The sequence below is a fragment of the Lepus europaeus genome, chromosome 10 (genome assembly GCF_033115175.1).
Source record: "Lepus europaeus isolate LE1 chromosome 10, mLepTim1.pri, whole genome shotgun sequence".
Classification (NCBI taxonomy): domain Eukaryota; kingdom Metazoa; phylum Chordata; class Mammalia; order Lagomorpha; family Leporidae; genus Lepus; species Lepus europaeus.
Window position 1 is genome coordinate 40,393,626 of NC_084836.1, and position 26,289 is coordinate 40,419,914.

Genomic DNA, 26,289 nt, shown 5'->3' on the forward strand with positions numbered 1-26,289 from the left:
ATTTGACTTTCAGCTTTGTCTATTAGGTCTGAGTAGAAAACCCATTTTAGGTGGTTTAACATTATTTAATTACCTCAAATATTTAGTATTATTAGACATTTTTATCCCGTAATTTATTTTCACATGGGAGAAAAGTAAAAACTTTCTTCAAAAAGGTCTAAAGGTTGAGAAGACATAAGATAGTCATAATTAAAAGAATGTTGTTCCTCTCAAATAGTAGACATTTTGCAATTGAAAATAGTCATTGCACTTTTAAGTACAGATGACACTAAAATACACTACACAAATTTTGCCAAACAAGATGTTTTACCCAATCCCTTTTTCATTCTTTAAGAGATTTAGACATATGAACTAAATTAGATAAAATAGCAACATAACTAGCCAGATAATAACCAATCAGGAAATTGTGGTTTCAAATATGCCTATCAATTAAAAATAAGATAAAAAAGTAAAAGAGATGTAGACTTATGTCTTTGATCCATTTTGAGTGGATTTTTGCATAAGGTGAAGGTAGGGGTGTAGCTTCATACTTTTGCATGCGGAGATCCAGTTTTTCCCAGCTCCATTTGTTGAAGGGTCTCCTTGCTTGATTTTAGCTCCTTTGTCAAAGATAAGTTGGTTGTAGATGTGTGGATTGACTTATTGAGTTCCTATTCTGTTGTATCTGCTTTTGTGCTACTGCCAGGCTGTTTTGATTATAACTGGCATATATACATATATATCTTGAAATCTGGTATTGTGGTGCCCCCGACTTTGTTTTTGTTGTTAAGATTGGTTTATCTATGCAGGATCTCTTGTGTTTTCACAGAATTTTAGCATCATTTTTTCTGGATCTGAGAAGAATTTCACTGGTATTTGGATTGGGATCACATTGAATTTGTAAATTGCTTTCAGTACTATGGACATTTTTGTGATATTGATTCTTCCAATCCATGAACATGGAAGATTTTTCCAGTTTTTGATGTCTTCTTCTACTTCATTCTTTAATGTTTTGTAATTTTCATTGTAGAGATTTTTGACATCTTTGGTTAAATTTATTCCAAGGTATTTAATATTTTGTAGCTACTGTGAATTGGATTTATTTTGAAAGTTCTTTTTCATTGTCTCATAGACAATGTATACATTGTATTGATTTTTGTGTGTTGATTTTATATCTTGACACTTTACCAAATAGTTTTATAAATTCCAATAGTCTTTTAGTGGAGTCACCTTACACCTTACACAAAAATCCACTCAAAATGATAAAAGACCTAAATCTATGACCTGATGCCATTAAATTACTAGAAAACATTAAGGAAACTCTGCAAGACATAGCCATAGGCAAAGACTTCTTGGAAAAGACCCCAGAGGCACAGGCAATCAAAACCAAAATTGGCAAATGGGATTACTTCAAGCTGAGAAGCTTCTACACTACAAAAGAAACACTCAGCAAACTGAAGAGATGGATGACAGAATGGGAGAAGATATTTGCAAACTATGTAACTGATAAAATATTAATATCCAGAATTTATAAAGAGCTTATGAAATTCAACAACAAAACAAACAATCCAGTTAAGAAATGGGCAAAGGACTTGGACAAGCATCTTTCAAGAGAGGAAATTCAAATGGCCAACAGATATCTGATATCTTGGTGCAGAGTTTATTTTACGATCACTAAGTTAATTTAAAGTAGATCTTTGTAAAAATTAAGAGTGGGAATGGGAAAGGTAGGAGGAAGAAGGGTTGCAGCATGGGCGGGAGGGAGGGTAAGGTGGAAATTATCACTAAGTTCCTAAATCTGTACACATGAAATATGACGGAACTTGTATAACTTAAATAAGATTTTTAAAAAGAACAGAAATGGTAGACCCTTTCTCCAATTACACTGTTTTCTGAGTTCACTCAGCAAATTTTTCAGTGTGTTCTACAGAGAACTATTTTCTTGACAACTGACAAATAAAAACAAGGGTTTTATGTCAGTAAATTTGTGAAATCCTTCAAACACATCCCGTATTTATAGACTTTTAAAGCCTTAAGAAATCTTTCAAAAGAGAAATGTCTAACTTAATTCATCTAACTGATCCCAAAGGTGGCAGACCATGAATCAACCCTACACATAAGCATGTATACACACATACACCTTTATTCTAATGTAACACTAGTAAAACAAGAAACAGCCATGTTCTGAGAATAAACATTAAGAAATTCTGACTTCATTTTTTCATGGCTTTGAAGTGGTGAAAGTTATATCATTTTTAGAAATGAATTTACATAGATAAGGCATTATGCTCTAGTGAGGAAAACATGAAAAACAACATAGGAGTTTGAATATCACCTCTGCCACTTTCTGGCTCTATAATATATGTTACAAAAGTCATTTAAATTCTCTGAGCTTCAGTTTCTTCATCTATAAAATGGAGAACAAAATCTATGTTTACATAATAAGTTGTCCTAAGAATTACATGAGATGAGATATATATATATATATATGTACATATATATATAAAAGTAGTTCATTAACTGGGAACTAATATAAAAACCTTATTAAAAATAGTATTACCTAAATAAAATTTCCTGTAAGGATAAAATGATCTAGTGGAAAAAAATTCTAAATTTTTTGCTTAGTTTTAAAATGAAAGTATTTAACTTACCTGTCCTAATGCCCAGCTATCTCCAAACACCTGAGCATTTCTTACTTCCAAATTATTAGATGTGGTCATATCATTTGAAGTACATTTGTCAAAGTTTCCACACAATCCTGATAGTTTGTTCTAAAGTTAAGGAAAATTATCATGACATATTTTATATTTATTTAACTTTTAAAGACTCATACCAATTTAAATTTGAAGTATTATACATATATTTAGGGATTTCTACATCAACCATTTAGAAAACAAATATTTGAAAAAAATAAATTTTTATATATGTTTAATTAAATTTAGTAATCATTTTAAATATTCAAAAAATATTTAAACAGCCCCAAACCTTATCCATCTATGCCAATCAACATCTCAGCATTGGTACAACTAGCAATATAAATTACTTGTAAATGCATAATTCAAACACTACAGTATATATGTCATACCCATACACATATACACTTACATGTATGCATTATTTATGAACACTTATACTTTTTTAATGCTGAAAAATCCATTTGCTGATAAGTTTAAGATTTTAACACTAAATATATTTAAACAATAGAAATAACTTAGCTTGTAATGAGTTATGAAATGATCGTGACTATAGCCAGATGGACCACTTGTATCAACACTACCCACAGGATTTTCTCAAAATAGTGTGAATAACTTTACTCTTGGAGAAAGGAGGGAGACTTAAGAACTGGAAGATATTTCACAAACAACAGCATCCCTCCTTAAACCTTGAATTTAAGCTTGCTGAACTCTCCTTCAATGGTGAAGAACAGAGTGATACAGATAGTACCCACGTCTCCAGCAATGCTGACACTAGCCCTATGATTATAGCTGTAGTGGCTGCTTATTACCAACTAGCTTCTACTTTCAGAAACCACATCTCTCCCAACTCAGTGGCCATTTCCACCAGTGGTCATTCAAGAGCTGAGATAGCAGTTAGGGTGATATAAAAAAACAAATGGTTAACTTTTTATCTAAAAAGTACAGAAGGGTGGTTCATGAAGAAGAATGGAAAAAAATAGTTCAATCAATAATGAGATTCATGAAAGAAATGCAAGATACAAGTAAAACCAGGATAAGATCTTTGGGCTTTATCCTTATTATGATGAAAAGATTATAACTTAAATATATAATCATGTTTTAAATTTACAGCATATTAAAATATTTTAATGTATTTTTCCTAAACTTTTGTGAGAAAATATTATTGATTTCACAAGTTTTCTCTAATTTGACATAGATTATATTATCAAGTCTGAATTTAATTTCAGATCAAATACATTTTTTTCTGATATATCAGTGTTTGAAAAACAACTTTAAAATATAAATTTTAAATGTTTACCCAAATCTTAAACCTTAAACAATAAGAATATTAACAAAATTTAATAAAACATTTAACAGAATAATTTCTAAAATAATTTAAGTGTAAGTCACCAAAAATTGTACACAAATCTGAATAGTTCTTCAACCATGAATGGATAGACAAACTGAAATATCCAAAGAACAGAATGATACTCATCAGTATAAAGGAGCAAATTATTAATTAATACAATGTGCATTTTTCCAGGTCAAAGAAGTCAGACACCATATGCACAGTAACATCTGGAAAGGACACAACTTTAATAATGGAAAATATATCAGTCACTGTTAGGAGCTTGAGACTAGAGGGAGGTATTGACAAAAAAGAAAGGAAGGATGCATGAGAGAAATTTGCAGATTTGATAGATCTTTTCTATTTAGAATTGTGGTGGCACATGCAATACTTCACACATTTGTCAAAATATTTGACTGTATACCTAATTTTTAAAATACTTTATTACAATTTTACTAAATGTAAACTTATAAAAATATCCAGAAAGTAGAACAAAATAGAGAATGCAAGTCATAAAGAATTAATCTTGTTGTTTTACAAACTAAGCTGAATGGAGTGAAAAGAAAGGAGCTGATGTAAGTAACTTTGGAATGCTGCACACTGTCCCATGAAAACAGAAGGAAATGTACACAAACACTGTACTCTAGTTGATAAAGTTCCTTTTCAAAGGAATATGAATTAGTAATTCTGAAAATTTAACCTGGTACTGAGAGAAAAACATCAGTCACTTTATTTTCAGCACACATCCACAGGTAAATGCAATTTCATTTCTTATATCTCATTTGGAGTTTATATTGACCTACCTTCCACTGGGGCCCAACTTTGATGTGAATGGTTGTCTTCCTATCCCAAAGAATAGTGATATCTTGTTCTGGAAAGTACACTACTGTGTAGTACCCAGCCTTCCAAAGCTGGTATGAAGGTTTGCTTTCCAGAAGGAAACCTGATTGTTTCTTTAAAAAGGAAAAAGAAAAACACAATGAATATCATGTTTTCTAACTGAGACATATAAAATTAAGTTAATATCTGCTAGTTACTGTCTATGTATTAGCAATTTTGTTTACCCATGTCTTCTCTAAATCCCTTTTGATGAAACAAATTAAGAAAATGGGAAATACATAAAACTGATAGCAAGACATAAACTAGTAGATGTGCTCAACATGAATAAATGGTCAAAAGGGAAAGGTATTTCAGTCATGGGGACAAATATAAAGAAAAGAATGGACACAGAGACATTAAAAGATGTCCTTGCAAATCAGAATTTCTGCATGAATGATGGAAAAATATGGCTGAAGACTAAAAATGTATGGCCTCGCCTTGCTCATGTTTCTGAGTGGTAAAATGATAGCATATGTATAGTCACTAACTTCATATAATACTCACTGAAAACCAGAATTCCTGAGTTTGGTAGGAGACACTGCCTTCCCAACTCAGTAAAATTTCTAAAGTAGAGCATTGATAACTGAAAAAAAATACTATACATGCACACACATGCACACAAACATATAAAGGTATGCAATTATATTACACATAAATGTATTTTAAAAGGTCAATGGAAAATGGAATTAAAAGTTGTTCAGTGCAATACCATTTTGAAATCCATGCATACTAGGGGTTTTCAACAATCATGTAAAAAAAGCATGCATCTAATATAGATATATGCATACATACGAGAGAAAGAGAGTGGAGAGAGGAAGAATTATTATAAATTGGACTTAAGAAGGATATGAACTGATCTGAAAGATGCCATACATAGAAAAGTAGAGGGCTGGGAATGAGAATGGAGAAGAAATAATTCCAAACAATTGAAGTGGCTTAAAGAAAGATGTAGGGACAAGAACATGCAAGATTTTCTCAGCCTTGCAAAGGGCTAGAAAATGTATCATATGACAAAGCCTGGTGAGGTCTTTTACAAACAAGTTTTTTGTTCAGAGTAACTATCGCATGTACAAAACGTATTCAATAAAGTTTTGTGGAAATGATGACAGACCATGTCTGTATTTTTTTAAAATAATAAAGAATTAAATTAAGGATAAATTAGAAATGAAATATTCTGGGATATTTAAAAGCACTCATAACATAAAGTGAGAATATATAATATTCTGCATGAAAAGGGGCTATACCCTAAATATGGTTACACTGAATATAAGTTTGAAATTCACTCAAACAATAGTACTAAAAATACATGACTATGGGGCCAGCGCTGTGGCATAGTGGGCTAAGCCTCTTCCTGTGGCACCTGCATTCCATATGTGTGCCTGTTTATGCTCCAGCTGCCCCTCTTCTGATCCAGTTCTCTTATATGGCCTGGGAAAGCAGTAGCTCAAGTGCTTGGGACCCTGCATCTGTATGGGAGACCCAGAAGAATCTGCCAGCTCCTGGCTTCGGATCAGTGCATCCCTGGCTAGGAGTGAACCAGCAGATGGAAGACCTTCCCTCTCCGTCTGTCTCTCCCTCTTTCTGTCTGTAACTCTACCTCTAAAATAAATAAATACATAAAATCTTTTTTAAAAAGTCATGGTTATGTCAAAAAATTAAAATATTTAAAGAAGCAGAATAAAATTGGGAAGGATAGATGAAATCCTTTGGTTAGTTTTCATTTCCTAGTAATAATAAGAGTATGGTTTGAGCATGCTATAATACAGTGGCCTTTTTAATCAATATATGCTTTTTTCAAAGGATAAATGAAATACATCTAGTCATAAAGAGTTTTCAGTCTCTTAGATCATGGCTGTATTTGTAATATGTATGCAATATATCGTATGGAATAGAATATATTGTATATAATCATATATGTTATTTGCTAGTCCTACCAAACTTTGTATCCTTCTACCCTTCCATCCCCCACCTTCACTGACTAGGATCTAGATACACTGGCCTTCTTTCTGCTCTTCAAATTTATACAAGTTGAATTCATCTCAAGTTATATATACTTGATATTTCTCCTGCTAGGAACTCTTTTCTCCCAGATCTTGGCATGACTGCCTCATGCCCATCAACTGTAACCTATATCTTCCCCCCTCCACTAGGCCTCCCCTGATTCCCTAGCAGCACTCTCATTAACCAAATGGGATGGGTTGGTGAGTAGTTGGACAGTGAAATACAAAGCCCCAAGCTCAGACGGGAGCCCCCATGTGTGGTTTAATGTTTTGTAGTTGCCATCTTGAAATTTTTTCTAAACATTTTACTTTTGAGTCTGTGCTTTCTAAGTGAAGTCCAATGGGACAGTGAGCATGAGGTGAGTCCTGGAGCCTTGATATACAATCCTTCTATCACCTGCTGTCACTCCACACCGGCTCTCAGCTGCCTGATCCCACCAAGGGACTGCTACCAGCTCCACCAACAGTGCAGAGATGAGAGTTAGAAGGGCAATACCCTGGACACTGTGGAGATCTGCACTCACCCTGGGAACACATCTGAGTCCACGTAAGCATGAATTAAATAATTGTATGATAAATAATGGACATAAGGTGAAATGAGATCATGAAACAAAGACAACACTTTTTTTTTCCAGTTTTGAATAAAGTGTCCCAAATTTTTGGCCTCCTCTGGACTCTACAAATTGTGTAGCTCCTCTGCCTCCAAATCACTCTCAGCCATAGAATCTATTTTTATTACATTCATTGCACTTTTCAGGGCCTTTCTATTATCTGCTGTGTCGTTGATGTTACTGTCTTCCATCCACAGTGGTTTTTAATCCATTATTCTGATGCAAAGGCACATCTTTTCTACCTGCCTGGAGATAGAAATCTTTTATTTTCATTAAACAGGATACTTGGCTACAGAAACAATCCTCTTTGATCAAAAGGATTTTCCGTACTCCTTACTTTTCAGATTAGTAAGTAATGCTTCTCTTTAGAAAAGTGAGGTGCCACACATGTCCAAAATACAGACCTCTGCTTCAAATGAGGATTAAAGCACGTCAGACTCCAGTGATGTCACAAAAGTAAGTTAGAAATATGAAGAATTAAAACATTAAAAGTTCAACTCAAAGAAATTAATCGAATATATTTTACATTGTTGGTAAAATCAGAAGTGTGCATTTATATATATATAAATACAGATATATGTATATGTGTGTATATATATATATATATATATATATATAGACAGAGGGTTTTTTCCTCTTCCCCTGGATGAGCAGTCCATCTGCTGTAAAATAAATGGCAGTTATTTTCACTTTTGATGTTTGAGAAAAAAAAAATCATCAGGGGATTTGGTAGGGCCAATCTGTTCATATGACTTCTCTTAATCTTACTTTATACTTTATAATCTAAATAAAGGAGATTTATCAACACCTGCAAACAGGTGAAAATTGGAAGTGACAAGTTACAGAGCTCTAATTACCACTTTAAAAAATGGGTCAGATAGGGACCGTCGCCGTGGCTCACTTGGTTAATCTTCCGCCTGCGGCGCCGGCATCCCATATGGGTACCAGTTCTAGTCCCGGCTGCTCCTCTTCCAGTCCAGCTCTCTGCTGTGGCCCAGGAGGGCAGTGGAGGATGGCCCAAGTCCTTGGTCCCTGCACCCGCGTGGGAGACCAGGAGGAAGCACCTAGCTCCTGTAGCTCCGGCCGTAGCAGCCATTTGGGGGTTGAAAAGAAGACCTTTCTCTCTGTCTCTCTCTCCCACTGTCCAACTCTATCTGTCAAATAAATTTTTTAAAAAATTTAAAAATGGGTCAGACTCTCTTTATAAGAGCATTTTCTTTATTTTTCTTCTTTTAAAAAAAATCCCTGCTTTTAGAGAAAATCGTCACCTAGAAATGTACATCCAGCTGATGACATGGCCAAACTGCTGTGACTACTTCAAAAAAACACCATGAGTCTATGTGAGTGAAGAGACTGTTTTGCCTAAAATCTGATGGCTACCTGATTGATCTTAGTGCTTCTGACTGAGACATAAGCTATCTTCTAAGCAATGGTTCTCAAACTTCAGTGTGAATGTTAAGGTACTATTAAAAGTATCAAATTCGTTTTCAACTTTGGCCATTCCAGTTACTGAGGGAAAGCCCAGAAACCAACACTTACAATAAATATTCAATATGATTTTAACAAAGATTTGCAGTCCCAACTTAGAGAAACACTTAGATTTCAGAAAAGAGGTCACTTTGGAAAGGCCACTCGTCAGATCACACACTTCCCAACTCCAAAACTTCCTGCCCACAAAATGAAGCTCAAATGTTCTGAGCCATTCAAGAGCTTCATAGTCTAAATCAAATCCCCTTGTCTATTGCTCTTTTTTTATTTTATTATTTATTTTATTATTTTTTGACAGACAGAGTGGACAGTGAGAGAGAGAGAGACAGAGAGAAAGGTCTTCCTTTTGCTGTTGGTTCACCCTCCAATGGCCATCGTGGCCGGCACGCTGCAGCCGGCGCGTTGCGCTGATCCGAAGCCAGGAGCCAGGTGCTTATCCTGGTCTCCCATGTGGGTGCTGGCCCCAAGGATTTGGGCCATCCTCCACTGCACTCCCGGGCCACAGCAGAGAACTGGCCTGGAAGAGGGGCATCCGGGACAGAACCGGCACCCCAACCGGGACTAGAACCTGGTGTGCCAGCGCCGCAAGGCGGAGGATTAGCCTGCTGAGCCGCGGCGCCAGCCTGTCTATTGCTCTTGTGCTATAGCCCTGCATTACAGTTGATAGGGAAACTATTCCTTAACTCTCCCTGCCATATCCTCCACCCACAAATCTATGTGCTGTGCTTCAACCAAACTAAACTACCTGCAGATAAAGTCTTCCAAACATGCCATCTTATCTTTCAAAACTGCTCCCTTGATATAATCATTCCTCTCCCTACCTTCATCTGGTTAACAGCTACTCATCCTTTATGATTTTGTGCAAATCATTTCTACCAGAGCACATCTTTCGAACCTTCAAAGGTAAGGATGATAGAAAGGAGAAGGATCATTTCTTGAAATTCATTATTTCATATTTTCATTTCAAATCACATAGGAACTTAAGAAGTAGACTCCATAACAATCCCAAATGTATAGTTGAGAAGGCTGCAACTTGGACAGATTCAGCAAACTCATCAAAGATGACACTACTAGCAGTTGTAGAGTTAGTATTGACTGACCCCAAAATCTATGCCTGTAACCAAACATCCAAGGTTGCTTAGATGTTGTTCCTAGCAGTTCCCATATTATCCCAGCTAAACTCCTGCCATGGCATATCACACTTGCACACCTCACCAACTCTATGTGTTTTCAGTGTTGTAGTCCCAATACTTAGCACAAATATTGATACAGAATAGGCATATAATGAATGAGTGAAATTAATGGATGAGTGAAATTTTTCATTGTTTTTAAATTAGACGGACTCCAAGGACAGGAGAATAAACAAGGGAGACAGTGGGCCCAATTTTTACGGAATTTAGAGAGAATGGAGAAGACAGACAACTGCACAGGTAATTTCACTGACATATGATGCATGTTCCAACAGGGCAATTGAGGGTCTACAGAGGAGCTCTCAGGAGGAGCTAAGAAAAACTGCACAGGAACAAGTTTAACGGAAACATGGATCCAGGTAGGAGCAATGACAGTCATGAACTAGAAATGAGAGACAGAATAGAGAGGCCATGAAGAACTAAATATAGCTTCAAATTCTAAAACGTGGGATTGAAGCAGAAAGACGTGAAGTGAGGCAGGAAATACACACAACAGCCAGACTGGCAAAGCCTTATAAGGTAACAGGAAGTCATCTGAGAGTTCTAAAAAGCAGAGGGACAGGAAACTGGATTTCCAGTTTAGAAATACCACTCTGACTGTACTGTATGAAGGTGGATTAGAAAGGGGGAGGCCCAGTATTGAAGGTCAGGAGTCTGCTTAGGAGGCTAACAAGGTAACACAGTTTCTAGGGTTAGAATTGTGACTATGAGGATTAAAAAAAAAGAGGAAATAATTGGAATATGGAGAAATGAAATATAAACAGAAAAGACAAGTCTAGTACAGTTAACTCAATCCATACCAAGTTACCAAGAAAAAAAATCTAAATCTTATAACCACTTAAAGTGAGAAGTACTCTAAACCATTTCCATTCTATTTTCAATATCCTCAGGATAAGTTTAAATGATCCTAGCAGAAATAATTCACTAACCTGTTTGTAAGGCGCATCATTCAAGTAAATTTCAGTATTCCCAACTGAAATCAAAACACTTTTGGAACAAACAATATCATTGTCAAAACATTTCTTATTCTGGGAAATGACAGATATATCTGAATCATCTGTACTCTGAAATGTCAAAAATATTGCATTAATACAAATGCATACAAATATATATGTACATTTTAGTTATTTTAATTACCAAAAGGAAGACCAAGATTTACAATGGCTTGCATTCGAATTAAATGAAAATAACTTCTAAAATAAAAATAAAATTTTGTGTTTAGTAATGTGAAAATTTTATAGAATATAGCAAGGTAGCTAATTCTTTGAAGATCTTTATTATCTGTAAAAATTTTGTTACAGCAAAACTTTATTTCCATTATTGCTATAGCTCAAATTTATCAACCATTATTACTGCTTTACAAATAGGTAACCAACAAGACATCACTTAGGGGAATCTCAAAATAAATATTTTTATTTTGGACAACTTATCTTTTATATTAAGGAATTTCTGACTGTGTAATTATTTTGTCTACATATTAGAATTCAAGTAGATACAAAGCTTCGGTAGGTGTTAGCAAATGAAATAATGCATACTATTTCAAGGCTTGTTTTGAGTTTTACATGTGGTATCTAATACAAGTGTTAGGCTACCTTTTTGAATTCAATATTATCTCCATTTTACAGATCAAGAAACTAAAGTTAAAAGGGATTCATTGATTGGCCAAGGCCACTGAACTAAATAAAATAGAGACAGAGTTCAGAACCCCAATATGTTTTGTCTTGTTTTATTTTTATATCACTTGTAAAGAAATTGGAATGCATCTAGCAACAGTTGATGAACAAATTCTACTTTGGGTGACTGAGAATTGTTGGCTTCAAAGAACTTCAGTTAGTCTCATATACCCTAAACTGAAATTCTATTTAGAGGTCTTTCCTTTAGCTACTCCCTACTCCATCCATCAAGAATACCCTCTCTAGAATCAGGGTTTCTAACATGGACAGGCTTCTTGTTTCTGCAGTCCCCAGGAATTCATTATAAAATGTTACTTGTGAGGCCAAGCATTGTGGCATGGCAGATAAAGCTGCTACTTGGAACATTCGTATCCCATATAGGTGCTCCACTTCAAGTACCACCTCCTCCACTTTCCATCCAGCTCCCTGCTGATATGCCTGTGAAGGCAGCAGAAGAGAGCTGAAATACTTGGGCCTCTTCCACCCATGTGGGAGACTCAGAGGGAGTTCCTGGTCCTGGTTTCAGCCTGGCCCAGCCTCCAGTGTTGTGTGCATTAGGAGTGTGAACCAGTACATAGAAGAGCCCTGTCTCTGTCCCTCTGTCATTTTACATTTCAAATAAGTAAATAAATAATTTTATGTTGTTTATGAGTATCTGTATTTTCAAAATTATAATTGCATATACTTATAGGATACAATGTGATGACATATGTATATAATGTGCAAAGATCAATCAAGCTAATTAACATATCATCTACTTCATAAACATATTTTTTCTAGAAATAAGGCCCATAGTTTTCATCAAATTTTCACAGTCCTTACCCACCCCAAAGTGAAAAGCTACTGCTTTAAGGGTCTTTCTATGTGAGAATATCACCCAAAGAAAAGGAAACAAATGTGACATTTCTCTTTGGACGAAAAGTCCAGTGCTCAAAGGCCCACACATATTTCCTGAATCTTTTTCAATTTTAGACTTAGAATGATTATTTAATTTTAACAAACAATGAAAGTCATGAATTATTTGAAAGTCATATGGCTCTCCATGTAAATTGTCCACACTTAGTTTTTCATAACAATATGCAACCTGAGCACTAGATAAATACATATCATTGGCCAAATTATTCCTGTCTTATTGGTACTTGGTACACCAAGAATGCTTAGAAGATAGGTTTTTTTAAATGAATGGCATTGATGTATTAATGTCTCTCTCTGTGACCAATTTTGCCTTGATAGGTCCTAAGAGATTTTCTGCTTCTCCTTAAACAATCCTTATGCAAAGCATTGCCTATTTTTTGAAAAGGAGAATAATAAGGGTCATTAAGATTATTATGGCACTGTATTACTCAAAAAAAAATAATGATACAGTTTTATACTTTTATGAGTGATTTTCAAAGAAGAAATATACATATATATAATTCAGTGTTTTGTTTTGCTCTTCCTTTTGCGAAGAGTTATTTAGATTAAGGGAGGTGAAAAGCTGGCTTTTTATTGCTATTACATTTCTATTACTATTAATTAAAGTTCCTCACTGTTAACCTTATTCTTTATATCAGAAATGTCCAAAAATACATTATATTATATGGTCTGTTTTATAATATCATGTTATGCTGACAGTAATTTGAAACAATAGTGATGTCTAAGAGCAAAGTTTCCACAATTTTCATTTCTAATGTATTTGAAGTTAATAATGGGTTTCAAAATAATGCTACAGAGTTGCTAAGCAACATAGTTAGTAATGATTACAAAGCTAAAGAAAAAAGGTCAACGTCAATGTGCTACATGCGTTCTTCAAAACTCTTTATTCCTTTTATTCAGAAAGCTTCCAATGCTTCTGAAACATAAACTGTTGGTATTCTTAAAGCAGCATATTATTGTACTTGGCATGTCAGTCTTGGCACTCAACGTAGCCCCACCCTCTTTAAGGGTAACTGTACCACACAAACCCCTACTGATACAGTAGCTTCAGGCAGCTGTGTTTTATGTCCCACAGATGAAGGGACCCAATATATTCACAGATAGACAAAGGGACTTTAATGCTGGCAGAAAAAAAAAAAAAAAAAGATAACTTCAGCCAATTACGTTCTTCTCAAATCAAACCAAAAAATACTGTTTAAAAAGAAAATGTTAGGCCAGCGCCACGGCTCACTAGGCTAATCCTCTGCCTGTGGCACCGGCACCCCTGGTTCTACTCCCAGATGGGGCGCCAGATCCTGTCCTGGTTGCTCCTCTTCCAGTCCAACTCTCTGCTGTGGCCCGGGAGTGCAGTGGAGGATGGCCCAAGTCCTTGGGCCCTGCACCAGCATGGGAGACCAAGAGGAAGCACCTGGCTCCTGGCTTCGGATCTGGCATAGCGTGCCGGCCGTAGTGGCCATTTGGGGGGTGAACCAACAGAAAAGGAAGACCTTCCTCTCTGTCTCTCTCTCTCTCACTGTCAAAGAAAAAAAAAAAAAAAGAAAGAAAATGTTTTATAGTAGGAACTGAGGGTGAAGAGTCATAGAAAGAAGATAATATAGATAGAGACTAAAAGGCAAGCCCAAGCTGAACTTAATAGGAAGTAGAAATAATGACTGAACTAAGTAAAGGGTCAACAAGCCCAAGTAAGCAGAGACCACAGCAGTCACAGAGAGATTGTACTAGCTGCACAAATAACATCAAGGCATCCATGAATCTCTGACACATCTTTAAGGCTTTTGTTACAAAGGTTCCTTGAGATATATGTTTCCTGTTAGAACTTCACAGGCAAATTTTCACAGTACCCAGCCCCGTCCTTTCTGTTTGTTTCTTAAAATAGAATGTCATGAAGAAGAGAGAGTGTCCTGAGCTCTTTCATCACCTAGGAAGTTAACTTGAAGATACATTGATAATAAAGGACAGGGGAATTAGAAAAGACCAGGTCAAACACTAGCTCCTTAGGGATCTAGCAACGATGCCATCACTTCCATGAATCTTTCCTGTTCCTTCAGTTAAAATCAGTTAAAAAGTGATGGAAAAAGATACCAATGCTAGCAGAAATTTTAAAAATGAGCCATAGTAGCCATCCTAGCATCAGATAAAATAGACTTCAAGAAAAAAAACTGTTAAAAGACCAAAGAAGGGCATTATGTGATGATTAAGGGAGCAATTTACCAGAAAGATGTGATGATAGTAAATGTATATGTACCCAACGCCAGGAAAACTGGTTATTTAATAATGGGTCTAAAGGGAGACATAGGCCCCAATACAAAAATCATGATGAACTTCAAAATTATAATTTGATCAATGGACAGATCAACAAAACTACAGAGCTAATCTATACAATTGACCAAATGGACCTAATTGATATCTATAGAATGTTTCATCCCGCAGCTGCAGAATGTAAATTCTTTTATTAATGCATGGAACTTTCTATAGGATAGATGATACACTATGTGAATTCAAAAAATTGAAATCATACCATGTATTTTTTATGACCATGATAGAATGAAACTGGAAATTAGCAACTTAAGAGACTCTATAAAATATACAAACACATGGAAACTGAACAATATGTTCCTAAATGAATCGTGGGTCGCAAAAGAAATCAGAAGTGAAATCAAAAAATCTCTAAAAATAAATGAAGATGACAAAAAACATATCAAAATTTATGGGATACTGCAAAAGCAAGGTTAAGAAGAAGTTTTATAGCAATTAGTGCCTACATCAAGAAATTGAAAATACATGATATAACAATGGATCTCAAGGACCTAAAAAAACAAGAACAAACCAAACCCAAAATTAATAGGAAGAAAGAAGCAATAAAAATAAAAATTAGAAAAGAAAAAAACAAAATTGAAAAAAAAATGATACAAAGATCAGTGAAATGAAGAGCTGGCCTTTTGAAAAAATAAACAAAATTGAGACACCTCTGGTCCAAATAGAGAAAATAAAAACAAAAAAGTAAGAGGAGACCCAAATTAATAAAATAAGAGATGAAAAAGATGTTAGAACAAAAAATACACAGAAATAAAAAGAATCATTAGGAATTACTACAAACAACTATATGCTGACAAACTGGAAAATCTAGAAGAAAGGGATGGATTTCTGGACACATACAATTTACCAAAATTAAGTCATGAAAACCTAGGACACCTAAATAGAACAATATTCATGATGGAGATTAAATCAGTAATAAAGACCCTTCCAGGCCGGTGCTTTGTTGTACTAGTTAAAGCCACTGTCTGCAATCTCAGCATCCCATATGGGTGCCAGTTCGAGTCCCAGCTGCTCCACACATCAGACTCATAGAATGACAATACCCTACAATGCCCTAAACAACACTCTGACCTCAGAATCAGCCCCTAAGGCATTCGGATCTGACTGAAAATACCATGAGAGCATTTTCAGGCATGGAAAGCAAAGACATAGTGGCAAAAATGGCTCTGCATAAAAGATCTCTGTGAGTGAGATCCCAGTGGAAAGAAGGGGCCACCAAAGATGATGTACTTTTCTCTGAAGGAAGGAGAGAACTTCTACTTTCCGTATGGTCCTATCTAAAAACCAATGGACTTTGTGGACTCAAAAGGCTACCATAGCCTTGGCAGCTCATGTCAAGAGCCTCAGGTGATCACTGACATCATAAATAAGAGTGTCAGTTGTTAAATCAACAGCAGGAGTCCCTGCGCACTTGCTCCCCATGTTGGACCTCTTTCCTTAATGAGCTGTTTCTATGAGAATTAATGGTAAAACTTGTCTTCAGACTGTGCTTTATACTCTGTGTGTCTTTGTGGGTGCAAATAGTTGAAATCTCTACTTAGTATAGAATTGCTCTTCTGTATATAAAGTCAATTAAAAATGAATCTTAATGGAAAATGGGATCGGAGAGGGAATGGGAGGTGGAATGGGAGTGTGGGTGGGAGGGCGGGAATGGGAGGAAGAAACACTATACCTAAAAGCTGTACATATGAAATCTGTATTCATTAAATAAAAAGCTTCCAAAAAATAAAATAAAAATGTGTTATGCCATGTACTATTAATACTAAAAAGCAAAAATAGATTCCGAGGCAATAAAATATCAAAGAATCTAAATTTTTTAAGCTGAACAAGAATTTATTCAACAAAATTATGGTCTTACTCTGTACCTAGAACTGCATTACATTTAAGAAAGCACAATCCAGAGATGAGAAAAAACAACTTCAACATATCTTCAAATGTGAGGGTCAAGTAACATTATGATTTTAAAAGAAAATGAATATGAATTGTTTAAAAGTCCTACTGTGAAATAAAAGGAAATTTTAATTCCTTAGGTTACTAGGTTTTCAATAGGGCCCAAAGAAGTCAAAGATAAGTTTCACCAGATGAAAAGGTATTTCAAATAACAAAGAGAAATTTTTAATCAACAGAAGAAAGCATTTTTTAATCAACAAAAGCAGCAAAGAAAGCCAGTTGACAGGGAAGAAAAAATTAAATCTGCTATTCACAGAGATGACTCCTGACACTGAAATGCAGCAAGCAGATGAATAATGCTGGCACCTGTCCTAACTTCTCAAAAGAAATACTGATTCTCCCAGAGAAAGGAAAGCTCTCTTGGCAAATCTTGGCAGATGGAAGCAACAATAACAAAATGCTACTAAAGAAAAATTGAAGCAAAAAAAAAGCACAAGCATTGAGAAATTTTATCTGGCATGATCACATTTGAAGACCATGAAAGTTAAGTTGCAATGGTGACTCACTAATTTATCCTTGGTGTGCATTAATTGTGTTTCACAACCAAACAAGTTTTGTGTTTTACTTATCAAATATGGTTTGGTCAATTTGTCTTGAAACATTTTTGGGGCCTGATTCTGACTTTTTTAAGATTTATTTATTTATTTGAAAGGCAGAATTGTACAGAGAGGCAGAGGCAGAAAGAGAGAAGTCTTCCATCTGCTGGTTCACTCACCAGATGGCCACATTGGCCAGCGATGGGCTAATCTGAAGCAAAAAGCCAGGAGCTTCTTCTGGGTCTTCCACGCAGGTGCAGGGACCTGAGGACTTGGGCCATCTTCCACTGATTTCCCAGGCCATAGCAGAGAGCTGGATCAGAAGTAGAGCAGCTGGGACTTAAACCAGCACCCATATGGGATTCTGGCACTGCAGGCAGTGGCTTTACTCACTACCTATTACCCACTACCCACAGTGCCAGCCCCCTGATTATGCTATAATGAATTTTAGTAAAATCGGTCACTCTGGTATAAAATAAAAATACTGCTATAAATTAATTACTAATAGTAAATTTTATTTTCTTCAAATTAACAAATTTGGTAAAAGTTTAGTTCTGTAGTGGACTGTTTTTAAAAAGATCCTTTAAAAAGGAACATTATAAAAGAAATTTTAAAAAACTGTCAGAAAAAAAGTCACATATCATTCCAAAACTTGACAATTCATACTTTTAATAGTCTTCTTATCTTATTCATAGCAAATGAAGAGATAAATATTCAATCAGATATTGAATTAGTAATCCAAACTGCATTGTTACTGAAAGACTAGAAGAATATTACCTGTGGTGTGTTTTCTTATGTATAAGCATGCAATCTAATTAAAAATTGAAACTGAATATGATGTATTCATTTCAACAGAATGACACAGTAGAAAAATTAAGGTGGCTTTAGGGAATCGGGTTATAAGGACTAAGTGCCAGACTGTAAGAGCCCTCACCTGTGAAATGGACTGGCACTGCTATACTGCAGTACCAGTGAGGAAGGATTGCTACAGTTATTCAGCATCAGCAGAGATGAAACAAATACTGTACTTAAAATATTCTCTGCACAATCACTATTTTACAGTAGCAGTGGTAAATGCCAAGCTTTCTCTACTGCAAAAAGAAATGATATTTAAGAAAACAACAACAACCAGGGGCCAGCATTCTGGTGTAGCTGATAGAACCATTGCCTGTGATGCTGGCCTACCATATTGGCACTGTTTCAAGTCCTGGCTGCTCCACTTCTGTTCCAGCTCTCTGCTAATGCACCTGAAAGAGCAGCAAAGGATGTCCCAAGTACTTGGGCCCCTGCACCCATGTGGTTAGATCTGGAGGAACCTCCTGGCTTTGAACTGGCCCAGCTCCGACTGTCACCACGACTTGGGGAGTGAACCAGTAGATAGATCTCTCTATCTCTCCCTCTCTCTCTCTCTAAAACCCTGCCTTTCAAATAAATAAATAGAAAAGAAGGAAGGGAGGGAGGGAGGGAGGGAGGGAGGGAGGGAGGAAAAGAAAAGAAAAGAAAGAAAAAGTGAGCCAGAACAGAATACCAATAAATTGTTACTATGTTCACCAAATGTCCAGCATTCAATAGAATGACTTAGAAAGAGAGAGAGAGAGAGAGAGAGAGAGAGAGAGATAAAATAATATTAGGGAGCAGATATTTGGTGCAGTAATTGAGATGCTACTCAGGATAATAACATCGCACATGTGAATTCCTGGCTTGAGTCACAGCTATTCTGCTTCTGATCCAGCTTCATGCTGATTTGTACCCTGAGAGACAGCAGTTGATCAAATACTTGAGTCTCTGTCATCCATGTGAGTGACCCAAATGGCACTCTTGGCTCCTGACTTCAAACTTTCCCAGCCCTAGTTGTCATAAAAGTTTTGGGGAATGAACCAGCAAGATGATAGATAGCTGACTCTGTGTGGATGTGTTTATGTTCAAGTATGTGTGTGTCTGTCTAATAAAGTAAAAATAAAGAATTCTTTTGAGAAAAAAATGTGAGAAATGATTCCTATCATCAAAATTTTAGAATTCTCTTGGATAAACCTGTCATAATATAGAGTATCTACAGTAGATATACCTTTATCAGCAGAGATTTAATAGACCAAAAATTATGTATGAAATTAATGAAATAATAATTTATAAACAAGAATCATCATCACACATGGGAAAATGTTTATAAATATAGTGATATATGGAAAAGGTTTTAAATTCTTTTGGTAGACGCTTGTAATTTTTTTCCATATGCAAAATGAAAATAGAGTTTGCAGAAATTTTTCCCTTACTTCTGAGGGGTAACATGTCATGTTTGATACATTATTGGTAAATAAATTTCTTTTTTTCTGAATTTGAATTAAGGTTGACTATTCAGAACAAGAGAATTTCAAAAAAAATTAAGAGTTTTTTTTTTAAAGAAAGAAAATAACTCCATATTCCTACTACTAAAATTATAATCCATAGACTGAACATTAGCACCATTTGGTAGCTTCTTAAAAAGTAGAATCTTGGAGCTGGCACAGTGGTGTAGCAGGTAAAACCACCACCTACAGTGCCAAAATCCCATAAGAGTGCTGGTTTGAGTCTCAGCTGCTCCACTTCCAATCCAGCTCTCTGCTATGGCCTGGGAAAACAATGAAAGACGGCCCAGGTCCTTGGGCCCCTGCACACAGGTGGGAGACCTGGAGGAAGTTCTTGCCTCCTGGCTTTGGATTTGTGCAGCTCCGGCCATTGCGGCCAATTGGGAAGTGAACTAGTGGATGGAAGACGGCTCTCTCTCTGCCTCTCCTTCTCTCTCTGTGTGTAATTCTGATGTTCAAATTGATAAATAAATCTTTTTAAAAAAGCAGAATCTAAAACCGAGCTATAGTTCTTGGAAAGAGAATCCATATTTCAGCAATATTCTCAGTTGTTAAGCACACACATTACAGTTTAAGGAACACTGACACTCACATTTTATGTTGAAGACATCTATGTCCATTTCTCATAAACAACAGGTTGCAACAAAAAAAAAATAAGCTTGTAGTCTCTACTCTCTAGTTGAAAGTAAAGCCATGATTGTGCTTGTCTGTATAAGGAACCCTAAAGAAGTACATGCATTATTCTGACATAAAAAGATACACATATACATAAAAAGATGCACTCTAGTTGGACATATATAAAATACACAGAATATAGTTAACTGTTTAATTTTGATGTGATGACTATAAATGCAATAGGATATAAGAACAGGACAGATCAATGTGAGCTGGAAACATCACTTTGAGAGAGCAGAGGAAATCATACACAGAGAATACCCTGAAAAAAAAGACATAGAGAAGAGATGCAGCTAATAGAGACCTCTTAAAGACTTGCATAGAAACTTTGCCTTTATGAGGTTGGTCACTGGAAGTCACCAGAGTTCTTTTTTTTTTAAATAATTATTTATTGTGCTCATTTGGGCAGCACATATACTAAAATTGGAAAGATACAGAGAAGATTAGCATGGTCCCTGCACAAGGATGACACATGAATTCATGAAGTGTTCCATATTATTAAAGCAGAAAAAAGTGGAGGAAGTACATTTCCAAGGGAGAGTTGGAAAGAAATTCTACAGAGGAAGAAGGTGTGGACGCATAGCAATGAGTGTGGAAAATACACATGGTCCCTGCAGCCGAGAGCTGGGACATACTTCAGCTTAGGAGAGTGATGTGAGAGCAGATTGGCAGCCTGTGTCACTGGTGATATTGCTGGAGGGAGAGCCTTGCAGGCCATGCTTTCTGAGTCTGCCTGCAGCGCTTATGGGGGGTAGGATACACACATAATCTGGCAAAAGCAAAGCACTTTTCATTCTCCCCATCCCCTGACAAGGGTGCCTGGAAACTGGCGGGGAGAAGGTGCCATTTTTACATCAGTAGCAGTGGTGGCAGCTCATGTACACATATGCAATCTGGGGATTTTATCAGAGGGAAAAATCCATATTCACCGTGGAGGTTGAGTCTGGCTGGGAGTGTTGACAGGGGGCTGGCCACCCATGTAGACTGTGAGATGCCCCCAACCTCTCAACATTTCACAGGTTTCAGACTCAAACTGCCAAGGCAGAGCAACCACAGGCAGTTGGCTCTGGGAACATCTCTGTTCTTTCCACGGACAGGACAGGATAGTGGGGCAAAGTGGATCCTCTGTATCCTGTGACTGTGGGAGCCTTGTGTGCTTTGACTGTGGAAACTATGACTGCACAATAGGGCACAGGGTGTAGCTGGGCCTCTGGGCAGTCCCTGTGTCTGGTGCCAAAGGCTTGCGGATCCCTAACTTTCTAGGCTGCATCATTGTTGATGGTTCCTTGCTCACACTGAGAACTGCATAACTCCTTTGTGTGGTTTATGTGGCAACATAGGTGAGTGCTGCACCCCACGCATTGATTATCCTGGAAGAGAGGAGGTGACAGTGTGATCCAAATGTCTTAAGGGCTAATTCTGAGGTCAGAGTGTTGTTTAGGGCATTTGTTATTCTATGAATTTTCTGTATGGACTCTCCCATGTTAGAACATTCTCTCCTTTTTAATTCTATCTATTTTTTTTTTTTGGACAGGCAGAGTTAGACAGTGAGAGAGGGAGACAGAGAGAAAGGTCTTCCTTCTGTTGGTTCACCCCCCAAATGGTTGCTATGGCAGGAGCGCTGCGCCAACCCGAAGCCAGGAGCCAGGTGCTTCTTCCTGGTCTCTCATGCAGGTGCAGGGCCCAAGCACTTGGGCCATCCTCCATTGTACTCCCAGGCCACAGCAGAGAGCTGGACTGGAAGAGGAGCAACTGGGACAGAATCCGGCACCCTGACCAGGACTAGAACCCAGGGTGCCGGCACTGCAGGCAGAGGATTAGCCTAGTGAGCCGTGGCACTGGCTATCGTTATTACCAGACACTTGATCTTATTTATGTGATCCCTTTGACACTTAATCCTACATATATGATCAAGTACACACTTACTTTGATCACTTTAACGCATACGATGGTATTAGTACCACCCAACTTAATAGGATTTGGAGTCCCATGGCAAGTTTTTAGCTTTACCCTTAGGGGTAAGTCTGTGGGAATGTGTGCTGAACTATACAGCTCATCCCTCTCTTATACCCACTCTCATTTTTCAATTTAATTTAAACACATATGATTAATTCTCTGTAAGTAAAGAGTTCAATCAATGGTATTAAGTAGAAAAAATAAGAAAAATAAAATAATAAACTGTTCCTTGACAGTCAAGACAAGGACTGTTCAAGTCATTGCTTCTCAAAGTGTCAATTTCACTTGTACAGGTTTCCTTTTAGGTGTTCTGTTAATTGTCACAGATCAGGGAGAACATATGAAATTTGTCCCTTTGGGACTGGCTTATTTCACTCAGCATGATGTTTCCAGATTCCTCCATTTTGTTGCAAATGACCAGATTTCATTTTTTACTGCTGCATAGTATTCCATAGAGTATATATCCATAGTTTCCTTATCCAGTCTTTGGTTGATGGGCATTTAGGTTGATTCCATGTCTTAGCTATTGTGAATTAAACTGCAATAAACATGGAAGTGCAGACAAACCCATGGCCAACATCATACTGAATGGGAAAAAGTTGGAAGTGTTCCCACTGAAATCCAGTACCAGACATGGATGCCCACTCTCACCACTGATGTTCAATAGAGTCCTGGAAATTTTAGCCAAATCCATTAGTCAAAAAAAAAAAAAGAAAGAAAAGAAAAAGAAAAAAAAGAAATTAAAAGGATACAAATTGGGAAGGAGGAAGTCAAACTATCCCTATTTGCAGATGACATGATTCTATATATAGAGGATCCAAAAGACTCCACTAAGAGACTATTGGGCAGGTGCCGTGGCTCACTAGGCTAATCCTCCACCTAGTGGCACTGGCACACCAGGTTCTAGGCTTGGTCAGGGCGCCGGATTCTGTCCGGGTTGCCCCTCTTCCAGGCCAGCTCTCTGCTGTGGCCTGGGAGTACAGTGGAGGATGGCCCAAGTGCTTGAGCCCTGCACCCCATGGGAGACCAGGATAAGCACCTGGCTCCTGCCTTCGGATCAGGGTGGTGCGCCGGCCGCAGCGGCCATTGGAGGGTGAACCAACGGCAAAGGAAGACCTTTCTCTCTGTCTCTCTCTCTCACTGTCGACTCTGCCTGTAAAAAGAAAAAAAAAAAAAAGAGACTATTGGAACTCATAAAAGAGTTTGGTAAAGTAGTAGGATATAAAATTAACACACAAAAATCAATAGCCTTTTTATACACAGACAAGGGCATGATCTCTATGATGAAAATTACAAAACATTAAAGAAAGAAATAGAAGAAAACACAGAAAATGGAAAAATCTTTCATGTTAGTGGATTGGAATAATTAATATAACCAAATATCTATAAGACCAAAAGCAATTTACAGATTCAAAGAAATCCCAATCAAAATACCAACAATATTCTTCTCAGATCTAAAGAAAACAATACAAAATTCAAATGGAAACCCAAGAGACCCCAAATAGATAAAGCAATCTTAAAGAACAAACGCAAACTGGAAGCATCACAATACCAGATTTCAAGACATACTACAGGGCAGTTATAATCAAAACATCCTGGTACTATCACAAAAATAGACATGTAGACCAACAGAACAGAATAGAAACTCCAGAAATCAATCCATGTAACTGCAACCAATTAATATTTGACAAAGAAGCTAAAATCAATCCCTGGAGCAAGGACAGTTTCTTCAACAAATGGTGCTAGGAAAATTGCATCTTCACATGCAGAATTGTGAAACAAGAGCCCTTCCTTAGTACAACCATTGTGGAAGACAGCATGGAGATACCACAAAAAGCTGAAAACAGATATACCATATCACCCAGCAATCCCATTCCTGGGATTTTGCCCAAATGAAATGAAACCAGTGTATGAAAGAGTTATCTGCACACCCATGTTTATTGCAGCTCAATACACAATAGCTAGGACATGGAATCAACTCAGATGTCCATCATCTGATGATGAGATAAAGAAATTATGGTATATATACACTATTGAATACTATTCAACTGTAAAAAAAAATGAAATCCTGTCTTTTGCAGCAAAATGGATACAACTGGAAACTATTATACTTAGTGAGATAAGCCAGTCTCAAAAAGACAAATACCATATGTGTTCCTTGATCTGTGGTAACCAATAGAGTACCAAAAAAATGTAATGTGTAGGAGTGAAATAGACATTTTGAGATTCAATGATTGTTTACAGCCGTTGTCTTGTCTGTTGAGGAACAACATTTTTTTCTTCTTACTATTCATTGAAATCAGTGTAGGGTAAATCTTATGAGTATAAAGTAAACTGAAAGTAGATCATTGTAAAAACTGAGAGAGGGAATAAGAAAGGAAGGAGGAGGAAGGGTTGGGAGAATTTGCAGAAGGGAGGATGGGGTAGGAAATTTCACTACGTTCCTAAATCTGTATATATGAAATAAATGAAATTTGTTTGCCTTAAACATTTTTTAAATAAATAACTTTTAAAAATTTAGTTATTTAATTATTTGTTTATCGTAATGTGAGAGGATGGGGGAGAGAGACAGTGCCCATTTTCTGGAGTTCACTCTCCAAATGCCCAAAACAACCATGACTGCACTGGGACCAAAGACAAATCCAAGAACTCAATCTGGGTCTCCCACTGCACAGCAGAACATAAACATTGGAGCCTTCACTACTGCCTCCCAGGCTTCACACCAGCAGGAAACTGGAATCAGGAGTCAAAGCTGAATATGAGACCCAGGCATGTGATGTGGAACATGAACATTTTAACTGGCACATTAACTGCAAAATTAAACACCCTTCCCACAAATGTAGCTCTTTTTTAAAATTTTTTCTAAGGTATAAAAATTTCATGTATTTACTATATACAAATTCAGGAACAAAGTGATACTTCCCATCCGCTCCCTCCCTGCTTCCCATGCTCCCATCCTTCTTTCTCCCTCTCCTCTCTGTACCTTTAATTTTTACAAAGATCTATATTTCAGTTAACTTTATACTCCTAAGATTAACACTACAGTAAGTAAGGAACTCAACAATTTTGATGAAGAAAAAACACTGTTCCTTAATTAAAGAGACAAGGGCTATAAACAATCACTGAATCTCAAAATGTCAATTTCACTACTATACATGACAATATATACAATGTATACCATACATTAAGTACTCTATTAGTTATCACAGATCAGGGAAAATATATGGTATTTGACTTTTGGGGACTGGCTTATTTCACTAAGTATAATGGTTTCTAGTTGCATGCATTCTGTTGCAAAAGACAGCATTTCATATTTTTTACAGTTTTGTAGTATTCCATAGTGTATATATACCATAATTTCTTTATCCAGTCTTAAGTTGATGGATATCTGGGTTGATTCCATATCTTACCTGTTGTGACTTGAGCTGCAATAAACACGGGGATAAGATTACTCTTTCAAATGCTGACTTCATTTAATTTGGGTAAATTCACCGTAGTTCTTAAGCAATGATGTGATAGAAGTATGAGTCTTAAATCAATGGAATGAAAACAATTACATCATTGTAGGGATGAACTTGGGTCACAAAAATTGAGGTTTAGGATCACAGCTACATGATGGTTTGGAAATCAGGAGCCTGCAGGTATGGCTGTAGGAGTGAATGAACACACAGAGAAAAAGAGAGAGAACCAGAAACAGATATTCAGTTCAGTCAAGAGGCCGTGAACCACAACTCTGCTCCCAGAACTGCTCCTCCT

At 36.6% G+C, this 26,289-nt stretch overlaps 1 protein-coding gene and 1 non-coding gene across 3 annotated transcripts in view; one reads left to right on the top strand and one right to left on the bottom strand.

Moving 5' to 3' along the window:
• Nucleotides 1–26,289, bottom strand: part of OTOGL (otogelin like) — a 181,311-nt gene that overhangs the window by 75,214 nt on the left and 79,808 nt on the right. Inside the window, exons 26-28 of one of the 2 annotated variants that reach the window (XM_062202057.1) lie at nt 11,100–11,234; nt 4,806–4,955; nt 2,631–2,750 (exon numbers count right to left, since the gene is read on the bottom strand). In XM_062202057.1, the coding sequence (XP_062058041.1) occupies nt 2,631–2,750; nt 4,806–4,955; nt 11,100–11,234 (405 nt within the window). The remainder of the gene's footprint in view (nt 1–2,630; nt 2,751–4,805; nt 4,956–11,099; nt 11,235–26,289) is intronic. The other variant, XM_062202058.1, reaches the window with a different exon arrangement.
• LOC133769215 (U6 spliceosomal RNA) lies at nt 20,971–21,077 on the top strand. Its single transcript, XR_009867118.1, has one exon. It is a non-coding gene; the product is annotated as a U6 spliceosomal RNA (small nuclear RNA).